This window comes from Colias croceus, chromosome 19, assembly GCF_905220415.1.
Source record: "Colias croceus chromosome 19, ilColCroc2.1".
Classification (NCBI taxonomy): Eukaryota; Metazoa; Arthropoda; class Insecta; order Lepidoptera; family Pieridae; genus Colias; species Colias croceus.
The window spans coordinates 3,806,138-3,830,714 of record NC_059555.1 but is presented as its reverse complement, the minus strand read 5'-3'; the positions used below and the strand labels follow the sequence as shown (position 1 = coordinate 3,830,714).

The window sequence follows — 24,577 nt, the reverse complement described above, 5'->3', positions numbered from 1 at the left end:
CGCCTTAACAACTGAACCAATTTGCATGAAATTTGGTATAGAGATATTTTGATACCCGAGAAAGGACATCATAGGCTATTTTTTACTCCGGTTTTATCCCGGAAATCGCACGGGAACGGAAACTATACGGGTTTTTCTTTGACTGCACGGGCGATGCCGCGGGTGGAAAGCTAGTTAATTATACGACATCTAATCAAATAAAAATATAGATAATGCTTTGGGAAAATTATTGCAATTAAGCCAATTGAAGTTAATTTTACCAAATATTTTATTGCTCCTACAACTCTAACTAAATACACAAACATATAACGTACTCGTTAAACAGTAAAAAAGTGTATCTATTCCTCAACAACGTAAACATCAATATAATTTACAAGCCAAATGCAACAGATAGACACATTTCACGCAATAATTACATCTGAGATGCAAATCTTGTAACGTCCGTAACTGCACTCGATCGATATCTGTATATGAAGTGCTTTCTGTACATCCTGAAGAGAGGTTAGGAGGAAATAACACTGGCCGAGTAAGCTATAATTTATTATTTTACTAGTGGTCCGCCCCGGCTTCGCCCGTGGTACATATTTCGCAATAAAAGGTAGCCTATGTCCTTTCTCGGGTATCAAAATATCTCCATACCAAATTTCATGCAAATTGGTTCAGTAGTTTAGTCGTGATTGAGTAACAGACAGACAGACAGAGTTACTTTCGCATTTATAATATTAGTATGGATGAACAATCGATTGTAAACCTATGAATATATAAATGTTGAAAGTATACTGTCTTTAATCCTTTTTCAAATTGAAGTTAAGATTGTAAGAAATTAGGAAAATTAATGTTAATTTCCTTTGACGAGTAAGAATCGAATAAAATTACCTCTAGGCAGTGGCTACTATGGCTTTAGGCACAAAATACTGAATAGTTATAACGTAGGTAAGTATAGCATAGTAATCGCGCATCATTTTAAAGTCTATGAGGTTGCATGTTCCTTAAACCCATGGCAAAATACGAAAATAAAATGTATAACTTCTTCATAAAAGTAAAGATACCTTTACAGGCAACATAACTATACTAGGTATATCTAAAAAAAACATGTTATCAACGAAAAAACTTTTCATCCACCATCATCAACCTGAAACACGCAAGCACCAAGTCCTGTTCATTACACTCAACAGTCCACCTGTATCTTATCTGTTAGTCCATAAAGCAGTAGAAACTGTAGCGTTAGCCAAGAGTAGGAGGAATGATGTGCCAGAGTCACGCACGCGCAGTGCACAGAGGCGCGCGCGCCGACATACGTTCTACGGTACACTCTCGTTTTCATATAGTGAAAACATATGAAAACATGTGCTTCTGACACTTTTATATATTATATTGGATACTTGCACACGTCGCGACATATATATTTGGTGAGTATTTGATTTATTTTTTAAAATAATACCCTGTAAATGAAAATATACATGTTTTTTTTAATATAGATAGTTGACAGAATATTGACCGTGTTGTACTCTCCTTCGTGTTTTTAACTAATTTTCACACTTTTACACAACTAAACACTAAATTTATGCATACCTATAGTAGATATTATATTTCAGAGGTCCCTATAATTATCAATATGACATTTCAAAACCATAAAACATACTTTTCTTAGATAGGTATGTTATCATTGAATAAAATCCATTAAGAATAAAGCCCAGAAACTTCTATTTAAAAGTATAATGAAAATAGTGTAAATAATGCAAAGAAGATTGTTTTCTAAACAAAGAGGAAAACTTTTCAGGTAATATTACAGATATTCCTATCTACCACCACCACCTGAATATCTTTATCAATGTCTAAATAAGAACGCGTCAATAACATTTCCAATTATTATATTACTTACTCTCTATATACGGCTAACGAAAAGAAATACATTTCTCAAGTTTCTATTCGAGCTGTAAAACGTATTAAAAAATTCACCGAGCCAAATAAGCGCCTCTTTCCACTCTCACAAATGTATTAACAATTTATAATTTTTAATTAAATACGAAGTGAATTTCTAAGCCATAAAAGTGCTCCATATTTTCCAAGTCACTGACCACTCGTCATACATTTGACTACTTTTTCGTACAGAAAACGTAACACGCTGAATTTAAACTAGGTAGGTAAGTAAGTAAATGTGCAAATTAACACACAAAACTAAATAAAGACGAATTACAAGTACAATGCAATTTACGTACCGTTAACTATTGAGGAAATTCGCGTTTTTTATTGTAACAACTTTAAAAAGATTCTGAAGATAAATTAAAATACATAAAGAACAGGCCAAGTGTGAGTCGGAATCGCGCACTGAGGACAACAACCTAATAAACAAACCTATTGTTTATTATTTTGTAACTTAAAATTTACGCTTTTAACAATTTTTCATTTATCTGTGATAAAAGACGATGTTTTTTACCAAGTTTAAAGACTGTGTTTATCCTGTAGGTTTTGATTCTTGTGAAAAACACATCGATGTATTCTATGAAACTGTATTAAGTATATTATAATTAAAAATGAACTTATTTTAGAGTTACTTACCTACACTCTACAGTATTTATAAAATCGCTCTTAAGGGACCCAAAATGCATTTTCTAATCAGTCTAACAAAGGGCTAAGAGCTAAAATATGTGTTAAATAATAAGATATTTATTTTGATATATATTATTTGGTAGCACTAACCAAATGAATAAATAGCATATATATTTGAAAGTTGCAGCAATTTACTATAGACGTGTAAAATACGAACAAAATGAGACTCCATATAAGGAAGTTTGTAAGAGGATATACAAATTTTGTTTCGTGGTATCTCTTTTATTAATAATAAACAGAATATATAGTTTTTTTTTTAAATGAATAAAAATATAAAATCTAGAGCATAGGATTATTATGCGCATGCATAAAATCTATTTGTTTTGTAAATTAGGTGTTGGCAAAAAAGTCAACTTATTTTTGTTTGTTTTTTTTTTACTTACATGAATGTTATGTAATTAATTATTATTGACTCTGACTAGTGACCACTCTATTGCAGAGCCTTTAGAAAGAATTTTTTTAACTCACTAAGATAAAAAAGCTTTCTGATTTCATATAAAATTAGTTTAGAAAAACATATTGCACATAAAATTATTATGATAAATACGTATTAATAATAATTAATTTTGAGTTGTCGAAATAAAATCATACACCTAACAATTTACATGCATATGCTGACTGATAATGCAAACAATAATCCCCATTAATCCTTCACTGTTAAATCCAATTCAAAAGTAGTATAGGTAAATAGTAACTAAGTATATAATAATCTATGGATGTAACTATATTCTCTGTTATAAGAAAACGTCATCCATACTCACTCAACATACAAAAGCATACAACAATAGTTATAACAACTCGACACGTAAACCGCCTCTAACCTTTGCATACTGCAACTACATTATCCCAAATTGAGCCCACGTACACCCTTCTAAAGGTCACGTCATCTCCATGAGGAAGTACAAACGTATCATAAAACGACAAGTCACCAATACAAAATAATAACCGATGAGTTCAAGTTATGATGCAAAAAACGTTATAATATTATTGCATTGCGTAATCGGAAGAACGGAGCGCAATGATTTCACTTTTCACGGTAAACAAAAGCTCATTGTCAATATACTTATGTTAAATGATCGTAAAGGCGATAATTGTTCAACTATACAGGTATTAATATCATGTGTATCGTGAGAATTGTGTATTTCGCACCTCAAAGGAATGACTTATGAGTACAAATATTGTCTTTTATTGAATTGGTTTCTTTATTTAGAAATATCGGAAGTAGGTATGTATTAGTATTTTCCAACTTCTCCGGATCAGGAACACGTCATTAATTTAGTCTTTCAGGTCATTAATTTATAGATATAATTATAGTTCTATCATTAATAATACTGTCAGTACTAAAGTTTCTTCTTATCTAAACTCGTTCTCAACAAAGTGTCTTCTGGTGTTTAAAAAGAGTACGTACGTATTTTATTTATTTATTCTTCATTGCACTTATAAAAGATAAAAAAACAAACATTTAATTACTTAAGATAGCTGCGTGCAATTGGCGGTCTTATCGCTTTGAAGCGATTTCTTCCCGACACATTTTTTGAAATCTTATAGATTTTTAACAACAATATAAATTCTAATTCTGCCAAAGTCTATAGAGTTAAAACTAACGTAGAATAAAATATTAGTTTTCTTATTTAATATTAGGTTGTTTTGCAACTGCGAAAACGCAAAAATAATCCTATTTTAGATTGGCACATAATCTATATTCTATTCATATATTAATAACTTTATCATAAATAATTATGCTAATTCATTCATATTCATGTAAATTGATACAGCATGGGGTCCTTAATCTGTAATATTTAGGCCTATAAAATATTTTATTAGACTCATCATTCATAATTCTAAGGTCGGATGTTCTAGTAAATAGAGAAAAAATACACAATAAGATCCTTTTTTAAGATTTCATCTTTATATGATACTATAATAAAATATTAGTAACAATAGCCCTCTGAAATAAGATATTTTAGGAAAACAATTTTTTTTTTCTTTTTGCTTATTCATGTCAAACTTTTATTATACTCATACTAAATACTACTTGTTTACGTAGTATATTATTATTAGTCTGTGATACTACGTATATTTATTATTATATAAGTATTAAATAGTAATTTTATAATATAGGTAAGCACTAAAACTGACTGACTGACTTGAAACATTTTTTCCAATAGAAAGCAGTATCAGGAAGTATGTTTTATACAATTTATTTCTAAACTTTTGGGGTATCTAAAACTACTCAAAGATAAGTTATAAAAGCGTTTTTAGTGCTAAAAACTTATGAAATAACTTATTTGTATGTTTGTCTTGTCTGAGAATTTAAATAACTCTCCATAATTAATTATAATTAGGTAGATATTATGTGAAATAATATTAAATAATGACTCAGTGCGCACACCCCGCGCGGTCGATGGTAGTACCGAGACTATATCATCGAGCTACTGACTAAAGGAATATAAACCATAGCAGGGCCCGTAACCCCATGCATTTCATATCAATTCAATATCGACATTATGTTGTACACCATAGAGTACATTATAATACGAAGGTATAGCCGCATAACAACTACTCTGTTATAATTCTTTCACATATTTATACTACTTTACACTATATATCAATATGCATTTTTGCATGTGATAATATGATACTAAGTATTTCATCACCGTAATAATTTCAAATCAATTTTTTTGCATTATTAAAATTTGTCCATTCGGTGTCCGTTCATTTATTAAACTTATTATATTACGAGACGAGTCTAATCTACACTAATATTATAAAGAGGAAAACTTTGATTGTTTGTTTGTTTGTAATGAATAGGCTCATAAACTACTGGACCGATTTTAAAAATACTTTCACCATTTGAAACCTACATTATCCACGAGTAATATAGGCTTTATATTATCACGCTAAGACCAACAGGAGCGGAGCCACGCGAATGAAACCGCGCGGCACAACTAGTCATCATCATCAATACATATAATAAAATTCTAGAAAAGTCGTGTCTGTACAATCATAATATATAAAAAAAAATTAGCAGGTGCTATTATTAAATCGATCCCAAACCCAAAACTGTAGTTAAAAAAATTTTTGTCTGTTTGTCTGTTTGTCGGTTTGTCTGTTTGTCTGTATGTTCGTGCACGCTAATCTCAGAAACGGCTTATCCGATTAAGATGCGGTTTTCACTTATATATTGTGGTAATCTTCATTTAACATTTAGTGTTTATTTCATGTCAATCGGTTGGTAAATAAAAAAGTTATGACCATTTAAGTATTCACGGCGAACATTTGCTAAGGCATTCTATACACTGTACGATAAAACGTAAGTTATCTGTTACAATTATTATTCCTGTAAATGTCCAAGTGATCATATCGAAAGTGCCCAAGGGTGGGGGGGGGGGGGGTGGGTTGGTTGGTCAAATTAGAATTATTCTTACTTCTAGGTAAATTTTATACATAAAAAATGTCCTTTAAATTATGTCGTATTACATATATATTTTTTAACCCCCGACGCAAAAAGATGGGTGATAAGTGTTTGACCGCTATGTGTGTCTGTGTGTGTGTGTCTGTTTATGCCACCGTAGCTCGCTAACAGGTAATCCGAATTAGATGCGGTTTTTTTAGTTAGGCAGCATATTTTCCGACACTGGTTCTTAGATAAAGTGTATCAAAATCGATTCACCCATTTATTATACCTAGGTATATTATTATAGGGGTAAATGTGGGAATGAAAAAAACGAAAGTTGTCAAATATAAGTTCCTAAGTGATATATTAAATGAAAGTGAACGACCTATCAGTAACAAATCGGTTCATCCATTTATTTGATATAGGTATAATTTGATATAGGTATAAAAGTGGTAATAAAAAAATGAATTTGTCAAAAATATACTCAAGTGACATATCAAATGAAAGGGTATGACGAGTAAAGTTTAATTAGACATATTTTATCAAAATCGAATGTTGTCAAATATGTATAAAAAAACGAATGTTGTCAAATATACCCAAGTGACATATCAAATAAAAGTGCATAACGGGTGAAGTACACTTAGTTATATTTTTATCCAATTCGGTTTATCCATTTATTAGATTACAGCGGTAAAAGTGGGAATGAATAATGTGGTCAAATAATATACTCAAGCGGCATATCAAAATATGAAAGGGCAACGTGTGAATTACAATTAGTCATATTTTATCGAAATCGGTTCATCCGTTTATTACATTTAGGGCTTTTTAGGGGTGACAGTGGGGATAAATAAACCAAATGGAGCATCAAACTAATATATGACGTGTACATATAGGTACAATTAGATATGGTTTACATCAAAATCGGTTCTGCCATTTACTAGGGATGGAAAGGGAAGGGTTGAAAGTCTGTGAAAGAAGAGGGGATACGGGAGCGAGAGGATAGCCACACCCTGGAAATTTTGAACTCTACTCAAAGCTACATAGGCCTGGCCCTTGGCAATATTTTTTCCTATTTATACCACTTCTTTTGCCACTGTGGTCCATTACAATTTGTGCACGGTTACGGCCCAACTTAAAAGATGTCAAGGAGCAACAAACTTATAGATATCAATATGATGTAGGAATGTAATATGGAGGTAGAGGTAGGTCTCGCTCACTTGAAAATATTACATGAAAATAAGAAACCGAAAGGAATAAATAATTATTTTACAAACTTCCCGACGATCTTTAAAATTAAGTAGGTACCATATATTTTGATAATGAGGTTATATTATGATGATGTTGGCATGGCAGCCCCGACGACTTTGTTTTTTTTTTATAAATATTTAAAATGGTATTTATTTTTAAAAATCTTCGGGAAGTTTGTGAAATTATTTATTCCTTTTTATATGCACTTTTCTTCGTAGCGCTGTTTTTTTTTAATTTAATTTTTATTGCACTGTCTAAACGGTTCAGTTACTACAGGCGTGAGACAGGATTCAGGAAAGATCTGATTTGGATTTTGTGCTGGATTTGATAAAAACTGAGTGTCGATTAAGCTGATCAGTTGCTGCACGATACAAGGAAGGAAGGAAAAGAAATTTGCTCCCCTCCCCCCTGGTGCCTAAAAATAATACCTATGACATAATTTAAAAGAAATTTTACGTAGAAAATTAATAAGGCATTTTTTTTGTATTGTTTAGCTCAGTTTAGTAATAAATTTTACTTACAGTTCTTTTAATTATTTATGGTAGTCTGTGTTTACTCAATAATTTAAGATAAGTAGTAACTACTATGCAGTCACTATTCCACGCGGACGAAGTCGCGGGCACAGCTAGTATTTAATAAATTGGTAGGTATATGTAATGATTTTTTATTTATTTATCATAATATTCGGATAACGGAGATCCATTTGTTAGTAGAATAAAAGCGCAATATTAATGTTTGTAATTACATCTTAGTTTATTCTCCACTTATGCACTTGAAAATTTTATTTCGTTTAAAAAAAAAACTTTAAATATTCCTTTAAATATTTGTATAAAAAAGGTTTTAGTTACACCAATTTCTTTTAAGTCATTTTATATTACTTTAGTATAAAAATTAAACATTTGTCTCCGATCAGATAAACTTCCAACTAGCTCACTCTAGCTTGGATGAGGATAGTATGGGTATTGGGTAGTAATAACTAATAACTATTAAATAAATCGATTTATCAACTGTCAATGTATGCAACTCCAACAAACATTTTATAAGACTAATAGTAAATATAGCTTTCTCTGTCATAAATATTAATAAACAAATATGAGTTATGATGGCAAAACCAAGCAAAACTTATATAATACTTGTTAGTTATCCTAATCTCTCGTTCTAGTCGTTTAAATTACTTAATGCGAGGAAAATATTGGTCTCATAAATAATACACAGCGAGCGCCACCAATTTTGCAAAATTGTTTATTTTTAATAATTAAGTCGATGTCATTTGTTAAAAATATCCTCTGTCCGAGAAAGGGAAAAACCCAAAATTTTCCAAAAGATATCCTAATGTTTAAAACATCTAGATCTAGAAGACTAGATTTCCGCCCGCGGCTTCGCCCGTGTTTGCAAAGGAAAACCCGCATAGTTCCCGTTCCCGTGGGATTTCCGGGATAAAAACTATCCTATGTGTTAATCCAAGTTACCCTCTATATGTGTGCTAAATTTCATTGTAATCAGTTCAGTAGTTTTTACGTGAAAGAGTAACAAACATCCATACATCCATACAAACTTTCGCATTTATAATATTAGTATGAAAGGATAAGATACAGGTTTGAACGTCTCTTCAAAATAAAAAAATACCTAAGTTTTGCAGACACCAAATAATAAATAGTATACTATGTGAATATTCTAGTCAATATTCTACTTATATTTACGGATACATTGTGCGGCTTTAAAAAATTGTGGTAGTTCAAAAACTTGTATCATAGATTTATATACAAGTTCATTCTTTTTTAAAAGTTCAATCCTAAGGTTTAAAGCGATTAATGTAGAGCTATTAATTACCATTTGTTCCAACTGGAACTTAACACGTTTTAGAATTATACAGGAAGAGCGATTCTTATTTTATTCACTGGATTGAACTCCTTCTTATAGGTAAGCTTTTTTTTAAATTTATGAAAATATCGCTATGTTATAACATATTATATTCATGTCTTTAACGATTAGCACATTACCTAAATAATTGCTTACACTGCAATTAAAATATCTCAATGACAACCAATTACTTATGGACATGCAATCGTATCGTAGGTAAGTATTTTGATCTAAAGATATATTTATATCTAAAGATATATTTATTCAAGTGTACTATGTTAGTTTATTGCTTAGATAGGTATTACATATTTCGATTCGATTCACTATGATTTTTAAGCTATTGCATAGCTTCTATCGCGGGCCTTGAGCGCGGGGACCGAATCGAGAAATTCCGTAACGAAAAACCTCACGCTCCCCACACCGACGGGCGGAGTTGTGGCTTGAAGGCATAGCATGCAATAACTTTACCGCGGCAGTCCCCGAGTGTCACACGTCGTTTTTTTTTCAATTTGCCTCTAAGGTGTGTAAGGAGTAAAATATGTCTACACATATTTTAAAAGTATCTAACCATTACTATTATATTTGCTACTTTGAAAGCAATGAATTTAAAAATGATCGGTCAATCATAAAACTAATACTGTTCATCACTACATAGTATAAAACAAAGTCGCTTTCTCTGTCCGCTGACGCTGTCTATGCTTAAATCTTTAAAACTACGCAACGGATTTTGATGCGTTTTTTTAATCGATAGATGAAAGAAATAAATCTTCCTCTTGAAAGGTTTTAGTATATAATTTATAAGGTTTCAGACAAAGCGGGCACAGCCGCGTTTGGAAAGGTAGTTTAAAATAAATCTTTACATGTATATTATTTACTACTAGTTGTCCGCGCCGGCTTCGCCCGTGGTACATATTTCGCAATAAAAGGTAGCCTATGTCCTTTCTCGGGTATCAAAATATCTCCATACCAAATTTCATGCAAATTGGTTCAGTAGTTTAGGCGTGATTGAGTAACAGACAGAGTTACTTTCGCATTTATAATATTAGTATGGATATTTTGCTTATATTTTAATAGTTTAATGTATCTACATGTATTTAATATATTTCATTTCCAGTCGAATATAAAGAGCTCCAAAATATCACAAGACCTTTATCCGTAACATAAGAGCAATTACAGCGAGCCCTCATCCGTACAGACGTATTGTTAATGATCCCACAATGCAATCATTGTTTACGTAACTTATTGCAAGAGTCTTCCAAAATGCAAGTATACAACTTTATTTTACGAGAAATGTGTTAATAATGATGTATCGAAGCGTCTCCAACTTTAATTGGATGTTACGGAACACTAATTACACAATTAAACGTCACATTTACATGTCGCAGTTTCGCATGACTAAGGTTTTCTTTCATGTGATTACTTTAAAATCTCCGATCGATTTTCGTGATTGATTAGATTTAAAGATCAATGTTATTTTCTTCGATATAAAATTATGTAAAAGTAAACCTAAATACATCCTATTTTTATTAAAAACTAGTAAATTAGAATATTTGTATTAATGAAAAGATATTGCATTGTCACGCAAACTACAGAACCGATTCGTTAAAATTCGGTATGCAAATTCATAATGACTGGTGCCGTACAAGTTTTCAGTAAAAAAGTAGGTAGTACCGAATTACAAACATTGTAACAAATTCTGGTTTCTTGTAGTCACGCGTCGTCGTGCTCGTAACGTCAATTTAATTATGAATAAATCGTGTTTAAAAACTGTTGTAAGTCTTAAATTTCTAAATGTAAGTATGTAAGACGTTATTTTTAATCGCTAATTAGTTTTTAAACTTGTAATAATAATTAATATTAAGATAAAAGCTATAATATTATTAAGCCGACGCGACGCTGTCTATCCACCGTTAAGTCTAGGTATACTAACAAAGCATATATTTTTAACTAGCTGTGCCCTGCGGTTTTACCCGCATTGCTCCGCTCCTTTTGGTATTAGCGTGATTATATATAATAGCCTATAGCCTTCCTTGATAAATGGGCTATCAGCTATCACCGAAATAATTTTTCAAATCAGACCAGTAGTTCCTGAGATTAGCGCGTGCAAATAAACAAAGAATGTATTAATAAAAATTGAAAAGCTTTAATTATGCCTACGAAATGATCAGTGACCTACGAATATTACCATGCTATTGATTTATTATGTATATCCGTCTCTCTAAATATTGACATGTCGCCATAATACTGAGTAAAATATAATACTTCACATAACTTGCATACTAATATGTAGGTTAGTTAAAACGTGGAAACAGATTTTCTTCTAATGGCGGCTCCACATTGTTGCCGTGTAGCTACGTGAACAGAAGTAAACGTGCATGTTGATGGTTTGCGCGTCACTGTTTGTTCGCCAACCAGAATCGGTATTTGTCCCGCGACAAAGTATTCGCGCCTCCTTTAGGCGAAATTCACGTATATGACGCATACACTTACACCCATTCACGCTTCCGTGCAATAATAACCCATAGTAAATTAGTGATTTTGGCAGCGGCATCTACGTCCATTTCCCGGTGGGTTTCACTAACAATTGCGAGCATTGTATGAATGTGGAGGCCATGACGTGAATTCGCGGCTTGAACTTCTTCTACCGTCTACGGCACTAATGTGGAGCCGCCCTTATAAATATGATTCGGAATCATAAAACACGAAATTTGATGAAGTGTTATTCAAATTTTATTCAATGAACTCGAATTTAGGTTGAATGAAAATATTGAGAATTATTAAAATATATGATGGGCACATAATTTAATATTGAAATGAAACAGGTGTTATAAGTCAGTATAAATCATTGCATAATCAAATCTTGCATTATTTAAAGTTTTTATTTTTTGTTTTCTTAAATGAATAGTATTTTTTACCTAAGTCCATTTTTTATGTTAATCATAAATTGCAATTGAATTAAATCTACTAAAATAAAATATTCGAATGAGATATGTTATATTTATTTAAATTAAATCATAAACGAAAACTTAATTATACAAAAAATATAAAAAACAATAATACTTTAGTTGCGCATGCACATTAAAGTCACAACAGGGATTCCGAGTATCCATCCATGAATAGGTTTTAAATTTTTATTAATTACATCACAGGTGACAGCCTCTACTTATTGCCCAAAAACGTCAGTCAACGAATCACAGTCTTCCTATTCCATGTAGACCTAAAAGACGACTCAGATCAATAGCTCAAACCAAATTACAAAGTGCAATAAAGACCTACAGACACACGTATATTATAATCACGTTATATTGCCTAAACTAGCTTCCGCCCGCGACTCCGTCCGCGCGGATGTCGGTCTTCGCGTGGATGGTTTATTTCTCCATTTTGAGTAACTCTTACAATGACATCTTATAAATATCTATTGGACCCAAATACAGCTAGGCCTATAACGTGTGTTCGCGGTTCTACAGAACAACGTCTATGGATAAAACTGAAAAATTAAGATTAATTTTTTTACGTATTTTTCCAGGATAAAAAGTATCCTGTTTTATGCCCAGGGTAATAACTAATAAGGTATAATTATACCAAGTTTCATCGAAATCGAAACGTTAGTTTTCACGTGATGTCTTCACATACAGACAGACAGACAGACAGACAAAAAAATTTTTTAATCACATATTTGGGTTTGTTATCGATCCAGTAACACCCCCTGCTATTTATTTTTTTCAATATATTCAATGTACAGAATTGACCCTTCTACAGATTTATTATATGTATAGATGTATTACATATCGTACATATGGCACATAAAGTACACATGTACATAGTTAGACTCAAACTTAACGTTTCGTACGTTACGCAACAAAATTAAAGTAAAGCGAGAGCATCGATCTTTCTCTTACAGATTTCACGATTACGTTCTCTCTTGTCTGATGTTGATCTCCGCACTGATTCTTACGATTTGATGACTCCGATGTTTCGTTTCAATATAATATGAGATAGAACACTGCACGATTTCTTTAGTAAACGTTTTACTTAGTTTTTAGGTTAATATTCAACTTAACTAATTATATTTTTTTTAAATAAATAATAATAATAAAGAGATAGATGTGCGCTGTACGAAGAAGTAGAGCATGGCCTACGACATATTTAAGAATATAATAATACTAGCTTTCCGGCCGCGGCTTCGCCCGCGTTTTCAAATAAAAACCCGCATAGTTCCCGTTCCCGTGGGATTTCCGGGATAAAACCTACCCTATGTGTTAATCCAAGTTACCCTCTATATTTCATTGTAATCGGTTCAGTAGTATTTGCGTGAAAGAGTAACAAACACACACACATCCTCACAAACTTTCGCATGTATAATATTAGTAGGATAGGATTCATTATAATATAAAAATTTATTTGTATATTATTTTTTAATTACTCACAATAAATCCTAAAATACTTAAGTAATAGGGGAAAATTGAGCCAAGTCTCTAAGGATGAGTTAGATTTCATAATCTATGTTTCCAAATACGTAATTTGAGATTATTACATCCATTGGTATGCAGTATGCACAAACACGGTAATATCATCATAAAGTACATTACCGTAGCAGAAGTAACATTGCATAATTACTTACTATTGTAGTTATGCTAGCGCCAAATTAAACAAATAAATAAATCATTTATTTGCACCATTATATGTTACAAAAAATTTAATGACCCAGGGTCCTAATATAGTTGTAAACTGTTTTTCAGGAGTCTTTAATAATTTCCTTTATTTTTGATTATACGAATTTTGCACATTCTGTTGATTTATTTTAGATGTCATGGTGTTAAGTGATTTTTTAAACATGTAGGTAATAAATATTACTGGGAACTTTATACATTACACTAAAATTATTGCACACTTTATTTACTTCCTGATACCTAATAAAATTCATGTTATAAAACGTTGTATATAACATATTTTAATCCATAAACACAGAAGATGAGAAACCTGTAAGAAATGAAAGATTATTTTTAATTGCTAATCATTACATAGTATAAAACAAAGCTATCGCTATCCTGTCCGTCTGTATACATGGAATGGTATATAAGAGGAAGGTGTAGATTTAATTAGATGTAATTTGTTGATTTGGACAATGCGGGCGAAGCCACGGACGGAATGCTAGTTAATTATACGTATAGAAATTTAACGCTAACCTTGTTCTTTATAACGATGATAGGTTACAAAACTTTTCAGCAGTGGCAAAGAAAGAATGAAAAGATCATCAAAAAAAATATGCCTGCCATCATGCCATCCATCCCAAATTGTAAAAAATATGTTTATGTACTAAATAAGTATAACGGCGTTCTTACTACTTCAATCCTCGTATTTTTCAGGAAAATATATTTTCCACGATTTTTCCTTCCAAACCTAGGCTAAGACAAACGTCATTATCGCCAAGGAATAGAAACTGCTAACGTTGTTGAAAGGATGACCGAATCCAGGCAAAACATCATACGCCTATATGTCAATTTGCATCGATAGCGTCTTCTATTTTTTGACGGTTGTCTCGGCGCTCTAGTCTCTTTATTTTTTGTAAATAGCGCCATCTATACATCACAAACGAACTTATATATCTGTTCCTATAGATGGCGCGCATTGCTAACAAAGTTTCTTACGGTATTACATACCAGGTGGCGCTACTGTACCAACATAAAATTATTTTAATAAGATTCAGAAGATAGCTCTCTATGGTTTTAATATAACTCCACTTTTAATTGACCTCCTCATAGCATTGTATGAATACCTTTTTAGGGTTCCGTACTTCAAAAGGAAAAAACGGAACCCTTATAGGATCACTTTGTTGTCCGTCTGTCCGTCCGTCCGTCTGTCAAGACCCTTTTTCTCAGGAACGCGTGGAGGTATGAAGCTGAAATTTATATCAATTACTCGGGTCTACTGTCCCTTGAAGCTGTGAAAAAATCAAACTTCTAAGCCAACGCAATCAAAAGATACGGCCGTTTATGCCGCAAATTTTCGACACTTGCAAGGGAATCAAAACCTACAGGGTGCTTCCCGTGAACTCAGAATCTTGAAATTTGGTACGAAGCAACGTCTTATAGCATAGATAAAGGAAAAATTACGAAAACCATAAATTTTTAGTTACATCACATAATATATTTTTTTTTTAATTGTAAACCTTGCAGGTTTGTACGGAACCCCTGGTGCGCGAGTCCGACTCGCACTTGGCCGGTTTTTTCTTAATTAAGCTACTTTCTAATAAAAAGGAGACAGCCCCACTAGATTTCATTTTTTGTGAAATTAGATATTAGATATTCTAGAAATCACCTCAAGCGATTTACATGACCATTTCTTTAATTTGACTTATTTATTTTAATTTATTTGATGAAATAGACGAACACCCTTCATATTTTTTTAATGTAAATAATAAAATTAAAGAAATGTTTGGGGTTAATACAGTCAGTCCTCAAGTAGGTACCATTCAAAAAAAGTAAACAAATAGGTAAAACGTGAGCGCTAAGTTAATTTAATAAAAGCAATACCAATAACGGGATTTAATATCGTCTGGTTAATTTTCTTGACATAAAACAACAATGAGTAATTTTGACTTTTTAAGCCGTTTTGTGGCCGTGAGGCGTGAAGCAAAAACGTTGTTTACCTTGTTATGAATATTGTACGGACGGAAGAGTATGATATTGATTGGTCACTGGGTAAACACCACACACAGTGGCCACTAAATAGCATTTATAAGTGATTTTCTCTAACGATTAACGATAACTTTAGTACTAAGTATTTAAACATTTGATACAATTCACGTTAAAATTCACACACAATACGCGCAGATGCTAATGCTAATGTTATTTCAATCATCCACTAGGTTTAGTTTATCAAAACGAAAATTTTCCCTTACGTTGTTACTTATACTTTATTTAATTTGAAAACGTAATACCTACATAATGGGCACGGACTTTCTCTCAATACATTACAAAGGTACAAATAATCTTCATTGTACATTGAACTAAATAAAAAAAGTAATCAAAGCGCTGCTAGAAGAAACAATATAAGTACCTATAAATATTTACGATTCATGTTCATGAAATAAATAATGTGTTTGTTTATTAAAATAACAATATCTATGATGCGATAAACCGGCATAATAATATGTGTTCCCATTGACGTAGAGCCTCTAGTTTGAGCCACGAATGCATGTGTTACGCACTTACAAAAATGGACCTAGCTACACTAACATTATTAAGTCATATAAATCCAAACATGAGCCTCCACATCAAAGAACATCTCAAAAGTGACGGGTTAAGCAGCTCCCATAGAGAGTCACTCACTCCGCATCGAAGCAGCTCAGCGCACGCGCGCGAAGAAAGTACCGGAACATTGACTTTCTAACTATAGCGGACGTTGTTCATTTTAAAATTCGAATAGAACTTTTTTTTTTAGTTTTGTCGATGGCCAGTGTGCACACTCGAATATAACTTTTTTTTTAGTTTTGTCTATGGGCAGTGCACACTCGTAAAAGTGAAAAGTGCAGTTTAATTTAATCTGTGTCTATCTCCATTGTGAATCTGGGGTCGTGAGAACTTCCGTGGCATAGCCCTTGTTCCCGCATAACTATGGATACCAGGTAAAGTTAATGCGATTTAGATGTATGTTATATAGATATAAATGGAAGCCTGCGCGTTAAATGAAAGGATCTATGTAGATAAATGTATGAAAATTGCGGAATTTTGAAAAAAATAATTAAACTGACAAGGTTTTTTGTTCAGTTAAGAATCTATGCTTAAACAAACCAAACTTTTGGTTCCTCATTAGGAAACAGCTCGAGTACTCTTTACTGCTTTAAAAGCTTACGATTATAACATGATAATAATATATACCTAGTTTGTCCTTCATTCAGAAATCTTAGTTCTGTCCTTTTCTATGCCTATCCAACATCACTGAACAAACCATATCTTAGCTAGCATCGTTAAATACATAACCTCCTTACACAACAGTACATAATATAATATATTCAATCAAGCATTCTCAAGCACTGTACAGAATTTAATTGCAATGGAAAGCACATGCATTAACCCAAATATATCTTATTCAACCTGACCCTATCAGCCAGCATTATATAATATCAGACGAGTGTAGAAAGTTAACTAAATACTCTAAATGAGATGGGATTCATTAGATATGGTTGTTGGCTTAGTTTCCATACTAAGGCCTTGGGAAATTGTTTATCAATTGTACTTTTAATCAATGCTCATATCTCTACCTTACCTTCCGAGGCATAAGGAAGAGTAAAAACATTAAACAATATATTACGCACTGTTATGCATATAATTAACTAGCGGTCCGCCCCGGCTTCGCCCGTGGTACATATTCACGTTTTACATAAGAACCCTCCTCGTACCCCAAGGAATATAATAAAAAAGAATTAAAGAAATCGGTTCAGCTGTTCTAAAGTTATGCGCTTACCAACACATTTTGGGATTCATTTTTATATTATAGAAGATTCGCCAATTAGTAAACCTATTAATCAAACTAATTCATAGCCTAATGAATCAAATCATTTTTTTATGGTTCCTGAAATTTCTTCTACCGTCTAGCCAAACAACAGTATTGCGATACAAAATTATAACAATACTACTAAATATACTAAATATAATAGCGGGAATTAGAAAGTCACTTCCCAGGAGTTCAAATCCTCACCGGTCACTGGTCAGTCCAGATTCCTCTACGTCATTAGTGGCCAATGTACCTGTAATGTGTATTTTTTGTATCCACTTTTATCCGACAAACGTTATATTTCCTATCCAAGCTTATTATCTAACCAAATTTTTTACTTATATTTTAATGACTTGCAAATCAAAATTGTTCTGAGCAATTATAATATGTTATGAAGTTACTTTTATTTTCGAAAAAGGTGTGCAGTTAAACCAATAATTCAATATATCCTTGGTAAAGGCTAAGTAATAATTAAACCGATTATAATCACCGTAAAATGCAGTGCTCAGAAGCTGATAAACAAACCCCTATGTAGGCTAAGGTTGTATTGCGATTGCTTTTAAAATGTAAACTAAAACCCAATTGACTTAAAATATTGCGCAGGACCTTTTAACATTCTCTGAAGTCTACTATAGCATAAGATTTACTGGCTGATTACTAAGAGTATTTATATTTTAGGAACAATAACAGTTATACATTCAATTGTTAGCTATTTTAACATGTCTTGAAAAATAATATAATTAACTTTTGAATGGAGAATCGAGACAACATTTTAAGGAATATTGCACTAACAGTAAAGCAAACAACAATAAAACAAAAGTTAAAGGAATGTACTTGCAAATTGTTAAAGGGACAAAAAATTACCTCGGGATGTTTCAAAAATTTAAGCCTGTATTCCCTGTATAAAAAGTTCGTATACGCTACCAATGGACTTAAGTAAACCACAATACAATAGAAAAAAGAAAACAGTAAAAGATTCACTACTTCCCACGTTCATAACCTTACTATTGTCAACCGTACAGTATAGACTAGCAAAAACACCAGTATTCTCTGGAAAGGTTCACGCTAGCGTGACCAAATTCGCGTAACATACTTAGTTAGTACTTCACAAAATTGCGATTAGGTAAATCGGCGTAATGATAACCATTACAGTGAGCAAGTGCAGTTATTACCAACGCTTTTGAAGATACTGAAATTCTGCCTTGACTATCGTAGATCGACTACTTGAAGGATGAAGTCCACAATTCGTAGGGGCTCTTTCTTATACGCAAGACTGTTACATAATATGTATTCAATGTTAATATAATTCGCTACATTGAAATATAGCTATGATGTATGACTTGAGCAACGAATGAGCACTATTCCTATAACTCATTTAACACCTCCTTGTTTTGAGCACATGCAACCGCTGTTACATGTAAATAGAAACCGAGAGTGTCCTATAATTTGGACTGGTTACACAATATTCATATGCCCTGGTCATTGGTCACTTACCATCGAGTCAACAAAACATAACCCGTATCTTCTGCTTTCTAACTCTTAATAACTGCGATTCGATCGCTGACGTATTTGCAAACTATATTTCCTGTTGGGAAGCGCATGCAGTTATAGCCCCTATGACCTTGGAGAGTAAGTTTATTTTGTTGAAACGAAAGTGGACACCGGTCTCCACACGTAGACGCATCGAAATGAAACCGCCGACCCACTTGGTACGGACGGACCGAATAAAGTTGGTCATGAATTAAATCGAGTCAATTATGTGAGCGACGCGACGTGTCACAAGACACGTAAAGCTTTTGTGTGTTATGTATATGTAAGGGGTCAATTACAACTGAGTGGTTGAATACATTTATATATTCTTTCCCAATATAATATGTATATCATTAATATACATACATAACCAAGCGTCTCATTATAATCCTTTCGTTGTGGTTTATTGGTCTGTACGTCGCAAATTCGCAGTGACAGAAAAGGTGAAGCATAGTTAGGAATTATTCCGAATTATGGAATTCCCTATGTTCGCTATGTATTAATATAATATGTAGACATTAGCACATCCTCAATCAACCTCAATATTTTAAGTAAGTAGAAGTTTAGTAAGTACTAAGTAGTAAGAAGTAGTATTTTAAAGTAGTATACATATATAGCTTCTTTTTCTCTTACAAGTTAGGAACGGAAATTGTCCGTAAACACGAATCGATTGAATGAATTTCCATTGACGCCAGCACACAATTCCTAACAAACAACAATACATTATTGTAAGTAGATCTGTTCAAGCATACTTCGTGACAGTTTTTAATGAGAATGACTTCAGTAGCTCGAAAGGTATAATTGTTTACGTATTCTCAATGCCTTTATGCTGCAAAATATTTATTCCTTACATTATTATAAATTTTTATTGATAAATAGAATAGGAAAAGGCGTAATTCACAATTTAAAAATAATAATCGACAAAAATGTGCTATTAATTAATTATTCACTTTACATCATAGGATATTGAGTAATAAACTGGGTGCAGAAATTTTTTTATTTCCTAATACATTTATGCAACAAATTTACATGTTTTGAAAGAACTTCAAAGTTTCCTATGTAAATAAATTTAAAAATTAAACGAGGACAATAAATTGTCTATTCTCAACACGTACAAGAACTCATAGACACCACAGACTATAGATGGCATATAAAAACATATACGTTTCCTACATTTTAATCACCTTTACCTGTTTGTTTGTGGTTCCACAGGGACGGGTTATGGGTATATAATACCGTTAACTAGGAAGGCATAGACTATATTATAAACATTTCGGAAAACTTATTTTTAAAATTATCTTCGCTTATAATTGCTCTATTTATTTTACTGTTGCTACATTAATCTCCCCGAAATTTTTAAACAGAACTTTAACTACGAATAACTAATATACATATACTTAATTTAAAAACAATTCCTCTTCCTGGTTTAAAAACATAAAAAAATTTAAAAGCAACAACATTATAACTATTAAAAACCACATCATAATTGCATACAATTTGCAGAAGCCTCTACAAATGTTCATATGGTGATCGCTTACCATCAGGAGACGCACCAACTCGGTTGCTCTAACATACACAAGAAAAGATTCTCTATACAATCACAGCATCTTTACTCAAGGGCATTATCGAATTGCTTTAAGAGGTCGGTTGCAAAACTCGGGGTCAGTAGGTGTCCAAATGCCACCGGTTGCGCTGCAAAATGTATTACGTCAACTCTCCAAAACTACAGATTTATACGAATATGACATAATAGCCCTAGAAAGTATTGCGTAAAAAATCAACAGATTTGCAGATAATTTTTAGTTGGCGTAATTGGAAGAGGGTGTAAAAAAGTTTGAAAGGACAGGCTAACTGCATATAATCTGTGTAACGTTCTATTGCAACATGTTCGTTCGTTGTATACAAGTTGTATATATATTACACATTAACTATGATAATCAAATTACAACCTTAAATACTCCAGAACATCACCACCTTGCGGCTTGCGGTTTCATCCTTAATACAACATTACAATCATAACAACATCCATTCAATTATTATACTCTTTATTTATCATAATAAAATCACACACAAGCTAAGTTCATACCACAGTTAGCTGGTTTTATTTAACCGGAAGTAACATTACTACTGCCTAGTAAAGTTACTGAGCAAGAAGCATCCATAGTTTACACATTACTTCATACTTCGCAATACCTTTATGAAATATTAAAGAACACTTGCATACCTGCAATTATTTTGAAGATTGTAGAAAGATTGCAGTTTTGCGTATTACCAAATACTAATGTAGTTAACTGTAGATTCACATTTCGTGTATTTTAGGCAATAATTTTTGTATTAACACACAAATGACATAAGTAATCCTTAGTGATAATAAAATAAAATATTCAATATGTATTTTCGAAAGACCTAGACCAGAAAAAAATCACCATAAACCGCTCAAATGTTGATTTTAAAATAATGTTTAATTAATAAATCTGATCGATTATCTCATAACGAATCGTATTACCTAAATAAATACGGGTAATACGTGTATTTAAATTTTAAGGTGTTAAATATTGACTTCAAAAATCCTTACTTAAATGGTTTGTGACATCTGTCGTATTGAATTACGCAAAAAAAAATCTTCAAGCCCGAGTAAATACAATATTAGCTTTAATAATTTTTACATATTCCAATTGTATATTGACCTTTACAACGAATAAAAAAATGTCCAATTGTCCACCTCATTCAGTAATGTGAAAAGGAACCTTAACACCATGTATATAAAGATGACATTTGTTTATCTAACTTGTCTTTTTACGAAGATACAAATTGTATAACAATAGGAGCGAGTAAATTGTTTTGCACGGTTGTACATTTTACTTTATGTGAAGGTAGCTCCATTTGCAACAGATTTTGTTTCAACATTGACAATGGCTTTTTATTTACATAATATTTAGTTTAGCTTCTTTTATTCCTTCATACATTATCGTATTATGTTAATCAAACGACTTTTAAACTAAATAATTTAAAACTTTTAACTTTTAAAAAATAAATTTTTAAACTACTAAATATGATTTGTAGACTTTTCTTGATGCTTGTAAAAATGTAGGTCATAAAAAGTGAAGACCCGTGGGCTGTGACCTAAAGAGTTGAATAGACATTAAATATTTTCATTTCGTCGATTATTATTTTACGTGTTATGTTTATTTATGATCAATAAGTTATCGTACCTACTAGCTCAGTTACTGCTGCTCACAAACAACAAGCTTGCAACAAAAAGTAATCAAAACTTGACCTATATTTAGTAGTGTCAATTTTAATGATAGCACCTTTTTAATAATTTTTATGCATAGGTACATAATAAATATATTTATTTAAGAAATAGTATGACCTAGAAAGACTATTCAAAAGATAATGTAATACGTAATTTACTTGTATTCGCATAAATTGATGACAAACGGCCTATGCGTAACAAATCGAAAATTATTATCACCAAATATCGAAAAACAAACATTACCTACACAAGTAAAAGTTCTAGAAACGTAAATACAGCGGGAACTAGGTAATAGTTATCACAATTTTGTTAGCACTTATTGCTGTACTGAAAGTGAAACCTTCAATGGAGAATGATTCTACCAGGAGATCATATGTTTCTAGAAATTACGGTGGAAATATCGAGCAATTTAGACTATTCAGTGAAAGTTTCAGACTCGCAGTATCTTAGTATAGACCCAACAACGCATCGATTTCAATCATCTCGTACACCGCACTGACTTTTGTTTGTAGAAACGTTGAAACCGTCTTAAGTGCCTTATAAAAACTGGTTTTGAAATTTCTCTCACGTCACTATTTTTACAACAGTACTGACCGATCGACGCGACGCTCTCATTTGTTTTTGTTATAATTTTCTATGCGAATTAGTTTATAAATTATTATACGTCATATTATTATATTACAGGCACGCGATAGGTCTAAAAATACACAACACACGTAACGGTATCTCTCAAGGTTACTGAACGTTAGTTCCAGTTCTTTGCCAATGGATGTCGCTACTGTATATTTAGATCGCGCTATCGTTGGGATTTTAAAAAGACGTATAATAAAATTGCTCAGTTGTTCAATTTGCCATCAGGAGGGTCTTAACTGACTCGACTGAACAGCGAATGATGAGTTCGGGAGATGAATCTTCTTGATTCCACCTCGCTCTCTGGCAAGTCAACTATCGCAGACCTGCCAGGTGAAGAACTGACGCTGCTTTTTGGCCACATTTTAAATAAAAGCATTACATATACATATAAATATAAATTAATATTATAAAATTATAAATAATAATCTAATTTTAATTAAAATTAAAAACTTCACAGTTTACATTAATAATTATTGATGTTTTTATCCCACAATCTCTTTAATTATATATTTTACAAAAAAAAAATGTTTTTACAAGAACAAATGCAACTTTTAGGTATTTTTAGGTAGGTTATGAATGAGTAAATCTAGTATGTCCGATGTCGAAGATGTCTTCAAAACCTCAATCTTATTGTTTCATTGAGTGGAACCAATTTTTGGATTATTATGTTAGATTAAAAATATAAATTGATATACTGAGATAGTCAGTACTTACGCTTTCAATGCAAATACTTCAGTGATATTAAGATTAGCGTACCTGAAAAAAGTTATTAAATTTCATTAATACAATCATAAATAAAAAATGCATGCAAGTTTAGTTGTACATTGATAATACAATTGATAAAAATTAAAAATACTTTTATAGAAAATGAATTTTCATTTATATGCCATTGGATGACCATCAGTTATTAATTTTAAATATTGCCTTTTTATATATAATATTTCATTTTAATAACATAATTTTTCTCTTATTTCCAGACACACTACTCCGTGGGCCAGCCCCTCGCTGCCTCCATCATGGGTCAAGAGCAGTCGCTTGCTGATCACACTACTCCACTAAGGCACTACCGCGACAAATACCCCGACAGACAGAGGGCGTCGTCCATAGACTTGCGATCTTGCGACTACGAAAGAAGAGATTACACGCACAAATCACGAAGGAGCACTGACAGCTTCAGAAGTGACAACTCCTCCACAGAAAGCAGCGGATACCGAAGCGGTTCTAGTGCTTGCGACAGACACTCCGATCGATCATCGAAGAGCGACTATTACTGTGTTCCTTTGTACAAAAACGAAAGTTACAAAGAAGTGAATAAAGAACTATATAAACCTGTAAAAATACCGAAAGACAAACGGTACAAGCTTCAATTATTCACCGACACTGAAAAAATAAAGAGTGCCCGTTTAAAGAGTTATTTGAGTGATACTGAAAGAGTTACATTGAAAGCCGAGCCGGCTCCTAAAAAGGCTGGCATACGCAATTATACGCCTAAGATTATATCTGCAGAAGAGCAGAGAAAAAAGATAGATAATTGGGCATAAACAAAA

The 24,577-nt window shown here is 32.3% G+C and overlaps 2 protein-coding genes across 3 annotated transcripts in view; one reads left to right on the top strand and one right to left on the bottom strand.

Annotated features, from left to right (window-relative positions):
• LOC123700111 (flotillin-2) overlaps window positions 1–24,577 on the bottom strand; it is a 214,564-nt gene that overhangs the window by 76,894 nt on the left and 113,093 nt on the right. The window lies entirely within an intron of this gene.
• On the top strand, window positions 1,285–24,571 carry LOC123700112. 2 transcript variants are annotated; one of them, XM_045647241.1, is made up of 2 exons: window positions 1,285–1,409; window positions 24,008–24,571. In XM_045647241.1, exons 1-2 carry the CDS (start codon window positions 1,338–1,340, stop codon window positions 24,569–24,571), a joined length of 636 nt encoding a protein of 211 aa, XP_045503197.1. In that variant the 5' UTR covers window positions 1,285–1,337. The 2 variants fall into 2 exon arrangements, with proteins under 2 accessions (XP_045503197.1, XP_045503198.1); XM_045647242.1 differs by lacking the exon at window positions 1,285–1,409 and adding an exon at window positions 16,443–16,742.

Excerpts from the sequence above, each read along its gene's own strand:
- LOC123700112 (XM_045647241.1), top strand. The coding sequence starts at position 1,338 with ATGAAAACATGTGCTTCTGACACTTTTATATATTATATTGGATACTTG. Across the intron at positions 1,410-24,007 it reads CGTCGCGACATATATATTTG|ACACACTACTCCGTGGGCCA; the intron begins GTGAGTATTTGA and ends TCTTATTTCCAG.